General features: G+C 30.7%; 1 protein-coding gene across 3 annotated transcripts in view; it reads left to right on the plus strand.

The window, feature by feature from the left end:
• Positions 1 to 8,158, plus strand: part of CAAP1 (caspase activity and apoptosis inhibitor 1) — a 63,462-nt gene extending 55,304 nt beyond the window's left edge. For all 3 annotated transcript variants that reach the window (XM_023497360.2, XM_003761400.4, XM_023497362.2), the window contains one exon: positions 4,275 to 8,158. In XM_023497360.2, the coding sequence (XP_023353128.1) occupies positions 4,275 to 4,618 (344 nt within the window). In that variant the 3' untranslated portion in view covers positions 4,619 to 8,158. The remainder of the gene's footprint in view (positions 1 to 4,274) is intronic.
• Positions 8,159 to 9,789: the final 1,631 nt, after the last annotated feature.

Below are 9,789 nucleotides of genomic sequence, written 5' to 3' on the forward strand. Positions count from 1 at the left end.
CTGTACTTTTTTTGGCCACAATTTAAGATTAAGTTATTGGGGTGTTTCATTCTTCTGGGTGGAAGCAGAATGCCAATACCAACATATTTTTGAAGTTCTGAGGAGTATTTTGCATCTGGCAAGGGTGCTTTTATTTTACTCATTATTTGAAAACATTTTTGTCACAATATAATTGAATCAGTAATATACACAATACCTTGAAGCACTGAAACTTAAAATCAGTGGTTCAAATCAATTAAAATGATTTTCTAAGGATTTAATTGTTAATGAAGTTTGAACTTTGGTCAAAGAAACATCCTCCTTGAAGCAGCGCTATGATTTTCCAGAGATCATAGAGTGCTTGTCATAGTGTTAGGAAGAATGCATTTGAATTCATCTTCTGATACTAATTGTCTGACCTTGATCCTCACTTCACCTTGCTAACTTAAATGCTAATTTTCTCAAGTCTTGCTTTCTAGAGCCCCCAAGTTGGGGTGACAAAACATACCATGCTTTCTAGAGTGGTTAAAATATACTATCTTAGTGGAGGAGTGATGAGGCGAGACTTCTAAAGATGGTTAAAATATGGAGTCCATTTATTCCAAGTTCTTTCCCCCTTATATACCCTCATACCCTTATAACCAAAACAAATACTGCTCATGCGCTAAGTATATATTGTGCATGTAGGACCACATAAACAACTTGCTATTGTACATAGATTGCCACCTGGTATCACTCTTTGCCATCTGATATCAGTTTGCTTCAATTACAACACAGATTGTCTTTGCCTCCTGACTTCTCAGGAAAGCTGAGAGCCCTTAGAGGAGATGGGAAGCTGAATCAGACATTGTTAGCAGGTTCCCTCTGGGCTGAAGGGTCTTATACCTTACCTAGAGTACCCCCCACTATCTGTGGCCCTCTACACCTCATCAGTAAAATGGAGGTGATAATGATTATGATAATAATGATAGCTAGTATTTGTATAACATTTTAAGATTTGCAAAGTAGATCTTCCAAGGAGTAGATCAGTAACACTAGGAGCCATGTAGTTTTGGAATTTAGTAATTCAGGAAAGAATAGTGAAATAAGCCTTTCTAAACAGTAAAAATCATTAGAAGAAAATAACAAGCCAGGTGAAAAGACAAATTGATAGAGGAAATTAAAAGTAAAATTAATTTAACCTTTATGATGACCAGAGTCTAGCATCTATATTTGCCAGATGGAGTTTAAGATTTTGATTTTCTAAAACTTCTTTGAAGTGGTATTTTCCTTCTTCTCTGTTTAACAAATCATAACAAATTGAAACTATGTCATTAGATTAGGGCAGTTCAAGTTATTAATATACTTAGACATTGTTGCCAGATGTTTTCTGAAAAATTATATTCCTGAGGTGAAAATAAGGCTTTCCTTGAGAGAAGAAAATCTGGGTTCAGATGTTGGCTCTAGCATTTATTATATAAGACCATGGGCAAGTCACTTTACTTTGTTTACAAATTACTCCAAATTTTTCTCCCTCAGATAGCAACTAAAAAAAATCCAATGTATGTTAAACATTTACAGTTTTTCTGTACATATTTACACATTTATCATACTGCATAAGAAAAATCAAATCAAAAAGGGGAAAAAATGAGGAAAAAAAAAAGCAAACAATAATTTAAAAAAAGGTAGAAAGGCTGTTGTGATCCATATTCAGTCCTGATAGTCCTCATTCTAGATGCAGATGGCTCTCTCCATCACGAGTCTATTGGAATTGGCTTGAATTACCTCGTTGTTGAAAAGAGCCACATCCATCAGAATTAATCATCACATAATCTTGTTGCTGTGTGCAATGTTTTCTTTGTTCTATGTACTTCAGTTAGCATCAGTTAATATAAGTCTCCAGGCCTTTCTAAAATCATCCTGCTGATCGTTTCTTATAGGCAGTTATTTCTTCTGTCTAAATACTCACATTTTTCCCTTTTAATAAATCAAGAGGACTTAGGCTATAATAGTAAGCACTCAAGGTGGAAGAGAAAGGCAAGAGAGCTTTAAAATGTAGGAAAAGAGAAAACCTAAAATAGGGCCAGACGGATGGATAGATGAGTAGTCTAAGAATCAAAAACAAGAGGCTATTGCTAAATAATTCCTATCATTCCATGGTGATTGCACATTAAAATTTTCAACTATTCTGTTCTCCAATAACTGTTGCTTAGCCAAGCTGTACATATTTATCTTCTTTAATCCTTTATTCTGTCAGTTTTTCCATTCCCTCATTTGTATTGCTCTTCTTGAAGTCCCTAAATGGAATGCAGTATTTTTAAATGCAATCCATCTTATGAAGTAGTGAAGAGATAAAATTAGTGTAAGGATATTACCTCCCTTTGGTTTTTCTTTTTTTAATATTTGGCTAAACCTTATTTTAGTGCCTTACTGCTATGTTACACCAGAAACTTGAATTCTCTAACCACTGCCATCCCTAGACAACTTTGGATATTTTTTTTTCAGTTTCTTTTAATAAAGAAGGCTTTGGACTAAATTTTTCTTTTCTTTTCAGTCTGTTTCCTTGTTAATTTTAAACAAATGACATTTTGTTATTTTTTTCTTCCTAAATCCATATATGTATTTTTCTTGATTTTTTAAGTCCAATTTAAGGTTTCTATTTTTTTTTTTGCTTTTTTTCCCCAGACCCTTAATAAATATGCAAAATAAAAAAATAAGCAACAAACCTCTTATACTCTCCTCTCCCTAACTCAATCTATTAATAACATTTGTCATTTTCTTTTTAAAATGATATTAACTGTCAGTTATTATCTAATGGGACTTTTTCCTTTTCAGTCTAGATTGAAACAATACCAAGAAAATTCATTTAGTAATGCTAAGATAATGTATTTCTGTTTTGTTTATTAATTTGTTATTTTGACCTTAAAGAACTAAGCATTTTCCTTTTTTAAACTGATTTCTTAATTTCACCAATACACTCAAGCCAAATGAGAAATTTAAGAAATCTCTCCTAAATTTTCTCACAATTTAGTCAGGTAATAAATTACCTTTCCTAGCCCTTTCACCTAAATTTTCAAGAATTGCTAGTCAGTCCCAAGTGACTTGTTGAAATTTGGTCTGGATTTCTTATTTTTCTTGAGGCTGTCTTTTTTTTTCTGGCTGTTGATTTTTACTAATAGCTTAATTTTAAGTTAGTAGTTCTTTGATAATTTAAAACTTCATTAAGACTTTTGTGAAACTCTGATCCAACTTTGGATACAAAATTAACATCGTTTTCATATACTTTAATTATAGACTAAAGAGTTTTAAAAGTTATTTGAGGAATGAGACAATTGTCAAAATAAATGAATGTTAATTATTAGAATGATTTCTCTCTACTATTCAAAATGTGTTTCATTGTATATGTTTCATCTTAAAATAGGCTTTTGATTTGAAATTTAAATTTTATGGATAAATATTACAAAAATTTTGGAGTTAGTTGCTTATTTTTGACATGTAAAAGATAATTGTCAATACTTTTAAGTGCTTATAGAAATTGGGTTGTGATTATAGTTAAAATGGCATGCAAACTAAAGTAATTTTTAAGGTCAGGACGTTGAGAATGGTAATCTTTTAAAGTTTATAACCAAATTACTAACATCAATTATAGGAATTTTGCAATAATTGTATTTTTATTACATTATACAAACTTTCCTAATTAAATTTCTCTACAAAAGACTTATTTTAACTTAAGATGGCTTTAGGCATCTTCCCTTATTTATTGAGTTGAAAGTCAAAATAAAATAGGAACAGATTTTGGATAATTGTAAGGTACAAGGTGTAATGTACAACTTGCTATTTTTTTATATTTTATAAAATAGTTAAAATATTTTAAGTTGCACTGTCATTAAATTTTACTTTTAAAATAATAATCAATAATTAGTCCTAAAGGTTTCCAGCATCAGCTTTCATTTTGTAATGCATGAATTTTATTATAGTATAAAACACTATGACATTTTAATTAGAAGAATAGATTTCCTAACTCCACATAATTTTCCAGACACTGCTGCTTGGGTATATTACATATTCTAATAAATTGGAATGAAAAATACATTAAAACTTGACTGTCTTAAAACTTAAAAAACTTAAAACTTGAAAACTAAAGCTTTCAAAGTTGAAGAGTTAGAAAATGGTAATGGTGGAAGTAGGTAGGTTTTTTTTTTTTTTTGAATCTATATAGAGAGAATGAAAGCAACACTTTTGATACTTCATTAGAGAGATAATTTTGATCAGGGTCCTTGGGCTACATCATTATTTTCCATTTTTGTGTGCTACAGGCAAAGGTGAAGATAGTGATGTTCTCAGTATTAATGCTGATGCATATGACAGTGACATAGAAGGACCATGCAATGAAGAAGGAACTGTGCCAGATATACCAGAAAATGTTAAAAGTGAAGCTGGTCAAATAGATGATCTCCAGAAGGACATTGAAAAAAGTGTGAATGAAATACTGGGATTGGCAGAATGCAACCCGAAGGAGTCTAAAGCAGCAGCACTGACTGTTCCTCCCTCAGAAGATGTTCAGCCGTCAGCACAGCAGCTGGAACTCTTGGAACTTGAAATGAGGGCCAGGGCAATTAAAGCCTTGATGAAAGCTGGTGATGTTAAAAAAATAGCTTAAGGTTATTTCATTTTATTAAGCTTTTGTATTTCCTTGAAGGGAATAATGTCAGTTTATTTTAGTTGTAAAATTATTTGTATTTTATGTGACATTCCTCATTCAATCCAATTTTGTGAAGTCTGATCTTTGGCCCAAAATGCTTATGGTTCTACTATGAGATTTTTATTTTTTATTTGTGACTTATAAAGCTGGATTTTTTTTTTTTTTTTTTTTGATACTTTGCTAGGTCAGTATTTATTTGAGCCTAGTTATTTCTTGGCTTCTATTAACAAAAGGTCCCAGATTACATACATTTAAATCTAAAATATGGAGTAATGCTTTACAAAAATAAAAGCCAAGTAGGTTGCCTTTAAATTTGCTTGTACTTTTTCAGTAAAAAGTGAAATTGTTTTCCTTTGAACTTCGTCATAATTAAAAAAAAATTCAGTTTTGTATATGCACTTTTAAGAATATAGTGTCTTGAAGATGCCTTTTATTGCTTCTTGAAATATTCTAGTGGTGTTGGCAGGCTTACTTTTCATCGGGTCCAAGACCTTAAGAATATGTATCTATTGGTTAAAGTTGAAGAACTTTATATTTTGGACAATTAAATGCATACTAAGAGATCTCCAGTGGCTGAGGAGGAGCATTTTTACATAGCAACATAAATCATTTTCCAACAAACAAACCACTTTAAAAGGTGGACACTCAAGAAGTAAAAGAAAATACTGTTCCAAATTTAATCTGGGAGGTTTTTTTTTGAAGCTCTGATATGATGACTCATTCAATTTAAAAAAAAGGACTGCTGTTCTGGAGATGACTTTTTGATACTTTGCCAATAATAAAGTTGTTTCATATCAGTGTGGAGCACTTTAATCACCTAATAATGTAATAATTGTCCTCTAGTTTTATAGCATGTATAAGAAAATTAACACCTTACATTTTATTTTGAGGATATTTATTTTTCTTTAGCAATACTTTAAAATTTTAATACCAAGTCTAATTTGGGAGACGCAGCTTAAACTAAATCCATTTTTACTGGAGTAGACATAATACCTTAATTTTTATACTTGACTATAAATATGGTATTCATGAAAAATTTTCTAATAGCAGAAAACATATGGAGCCACATTTTTATTATGTAGCTTATTTATTGTATATTGGTATTGAGTTGATTTCCTATGGAAATAGTTGACACTTAGGAAATATTTACATTATACATATTCTTTATTTTTTTGGTTCCTCAATAACAATTTTTTAAAATCCCCGACTGATTCTAAACAGTTATTTTTAGATTGGCTAGTATGGATATTAATTTGAATAATAAGATTGCCATTGTTATTGCTTTAAGGTGAAATAACATTGATTATGTTGATGTAATCTTTTTTCTTCACTTTGTAAAACCAGATTAAGTTAAATACTAAGGTAATAATAGTTTGTGCAAAATGAACTTTTTAAAAAATCTTATCAAGTTATTAACTGAGGAAAATGATAGTAAATTAATATTACTACAGCAAGAGCTATGGCAGTTTGAGTGATTCATGGATGACAAAAATGACCACTTTTAAGGATCATAATTTTAAATTTATAATATGTTATTTACTGTGATTGGAGGACATTGGAGTGGGTAAATATGAAGTAGAATGAAATGAATAAATGAGAAGTAGGCAGAATTATGTCTAAGACAAATAGATTCTCTAGTGAACAGAAAAAAAAGCTTACTTTAGAAATATTTTAAGTAATAGAGAAAGTTCAGTAGAGATCTCTGGTGCCATAGAAAATCAATTGATGATTTAATATTGAGCACCCGATATGTACCCATCTTTGTAAAGAAATTTAAACATAGGCATATTACAATAAACATTTAACATGGCATATGTAGACAAATAACAGGAGTTCTTATTCCTTAAAGATTAAGAAAAACCCACTTATGTGAAAAGTTTCAATGTATCTCCCCCTTTTTTTTAATAGATGACTTTATATATTAAGTCCTTTGTATTCATTAACTCATAATGATCCTTAACAAAAACTCAGGGGGTCAGCTAGGTGGCAAAATAGATAGAGGATTGGCCCAGAAGTCAGAATCTGAGTTCAAATGTGGTTTCAGACTCTTAACACCTACCTCATGCAAAAATAATAATAATAATAATAACTAAGTAGTTGTTTGTTTTTGGTCTGGATATGTGATTTTATCAATAAGAGAACCTTTAGTATAAAATCATCTCCTTTGATGCAGATCAGTAACTTTTCTCTAACAAGGTCTTGTAGTGCTTGGTGCACTAATGAGCTAATTGGTTATCAATATCTTCTTGACTACAAGACCAAACCTCTTTCCACCCTTAAAAGTTAGTAGTTCAAATAGTTTTGTCATCTTTTTATGAAAATTGAAATGGCCCTAGAGAAGTTGTGAATTGTCCAAAAACATAGAGGTATTACAAAATATCAGAGCTGGGCTTCAAACCCAAGTATTCTAATTCCACTGTATGCTTTCTTTCTTAAGCTGAGTTGATTTGCTGTCTGTAGGGTAATTGTCCAGGCAAATTAATTAGCAGTTAAACAAACAAATTACTCCCAAATTTATTCATACTAATTTATTTTAGTAGTTTGATCAAACTTTCATTTGACTTAATAACTAAACATTTTAAAATTACATCTCTTTTTTTTATTAATAACTTAACAAACTTTAACATTTTAATTAAAAGAACATTTTATATGAAACTTAGCTTATGGGTTAGTATGGAAATAACATAGTGTGACAGATAAAGAATCAGTCTCTCTGAGCCACTGAGCTTAGTTCATCTCCTCCCTCTGCATTACTAGTTTGGTGACTCCTTGACAAATCACTTAACTTTTCAGTGTTCTTAAGAAAATCATAAGAACTGTAGGTTACTGATAATATGCTGAAATGCATTTCTAGAGAGAGCATCCTCATGCAGATCAGTTTTGTATATCAATAAAATCACAGTTTCAGCCCTTATCTATTTAATATTATAGTAGCAAAAATGGTCTGCCAGCTATTAATTGTTGATGGGCTATATGCGCCAATAAAATATCTCAGGTAGCAGATCTTAGTGTCCTTCAGAACTTCCCATCCACTCACTCTGAAAATAGCACAAACGGTCCTAAAATCTTCTTGAAAAGTATAACCCCAGAACCCTTAACATTGAAATAATAAGCTTCCTCCCCCCATTTATCATAAGAACTTACTTTTCATAACTGATTTTGTTTTTGTTTGTTTTTTTATTTTTAAATAAAATTTGGGCTGAGCATTTTCATTCCTATCACAGATTATAGGCAGGACAGAAACTGAGGCAAGAAATTCTAAGGTCAAATAATTTTTGAATTGCTTTGGTAATAAAGCTGACTCATTTATTAATGTCTGGTTAGAATCAATAATGCAAGGTACTTAGAAATGATTGCCTAATAATTTTGAAAATTCTTATTTCTGTTTCACCATGAAAAATGAACTTAGATATTTTAATTTGAGATTTTATTTTATAAAAGTATTGATCAAGAGACTTGAACTATTGAGCTATTAAATAAGTGTGATTGTTTTATAAATCACTCAAGACTCTCCAATTCTCATGTTCCTTCCCTGTAAAGAATGGGGGTGAAATGATATGAGTTCTCTGGTGCCTTCCAATTCAAAATGTCTCTAATTTTAACAAATTAAAATTTTGTGAAATTGAAATTTTTGAAATGTTCTCAACAGGCATGTTTTGAGGTAAGTTGATTTTTTTTTTCAAATGGAATGAAGTAAAATTGCTGCATTAAATCACCTTTTGCTTCTAAATCTGGCTTAAATAAAACATGAGTGTAAATATATATTTACATATTTTGGGAAGTATTATTAAATTTTTAAAATGATAACTTTGATGATTTTAGCCTATATTCAGAGCAGTACATTATTTATATGATTATAGAATTTTATAACTTAATGAAAACTTAAAGATCATCTCATCCAAGCCCTTTTACTAATACTCTCAAGAGGAAAAGTTTAAGTTTGAGAGAAATGAAGTCATATAGGAAGTAAACTTCATTTGCCTTTCTTCTACTTTTGTCCCAGGTTTGATGCTGACTTAAAATTAAAGATGAATTCTGATAGCTTTATAGTTTGTAATTATCTAATGTAATTTACAGTGTTCATTGTGATGCTTGCTTTGATTGTATGGTGCTAAAAAATTGGCTGTAAGCTTTTCTTAGTTCACATCATCTTTGTTGAGTTTTGTTTTCTGTTCATAAGTGATTCTGTGCTAATTCCAGGATGAGTGAATTTTTTTAGGGTCATTCTTATTTCTGAGATGTTTTGCTTCTCAGAAATTTGTTTTTCCTTCTGAAGACAATGTGAATACTACTAAATAGATGGCCAGCCAATCAAAGTCTATTATTATTTCTCTAGAATATATTGGAAATTACATAGTTTTCCAGAGCATAAAATCACAGGTACAAGTTAGGAGGAACATCAGATAGCATGTCTCCTGCCTCTTGAGGTCTGGGGAGATAATATGACTCCTCTAAAGTTAGGCAGTCAGTTAGTATTTGAACCCAGTTCCTGATTACAATTCCACTTTTAGTTTCAACTTTACCAAATTGCTTGCTGTAATATTATTTTCTGTAGAAAAAGTTCATAATAAGGTGGGCCCATTTTTGACTTTCATTGAGTTGTGGGGTTTTTTTTGTTTTTTTTTTTTTTTTGTTGTTTTTTTTGTTTCTTTGTTTTTAGCTACTGAAGTTTGGATTAGAACTTATTATAAAGCCATTTCAATCTATCAGATCTGGACATTAGCCTTTAACTCTTGAGCTATTTCAAGAATTCATGGAGTTAATAGTATTGTATTAGTCCAAATATAAGCCTCATCCCTAAAATAAAATTTATTTGAAAGGAAAAAAGAATGGAAATGCACCAAACCACATAAAATTACTGTTATTAAGTATTTTTATTTAAAAGCTTGTTGTATGAATAAGGTTTGAGTGGATATCTATTCTGAAGCTACTCCCATGAAATAATGTTCTAGTACTTGTGAGGACTTGTAAACTCAATTTCTGTTAGTTAACTTTATAAAGGTTGTCCCTTCTGTATATTTCTTACCTAACCTATACCTTTTACAAAAGAGGCTTGAGGTAGGACAGACAAAAGCCCATTTGAATGTGATGACTGACCTAAGGCTTTGTATAGTCTAGGTTTTGGAGAA

The sequence above is a fragment of the Sarcophilus harrisii genome, chromosome 1 (assembly GCF_902635505.1).
Source record: "Sarcophilus harrisii chromosome 1, mSarHar1.11, whole genome shotgun sequence".
Classification (NCBI taxonomy): Eukaryota; Metazoa; Chordata; class Mammalia; order Dasyuromorphia; family Dasyuridae; genus Sarcophilus; species Sarcophilus harrisii.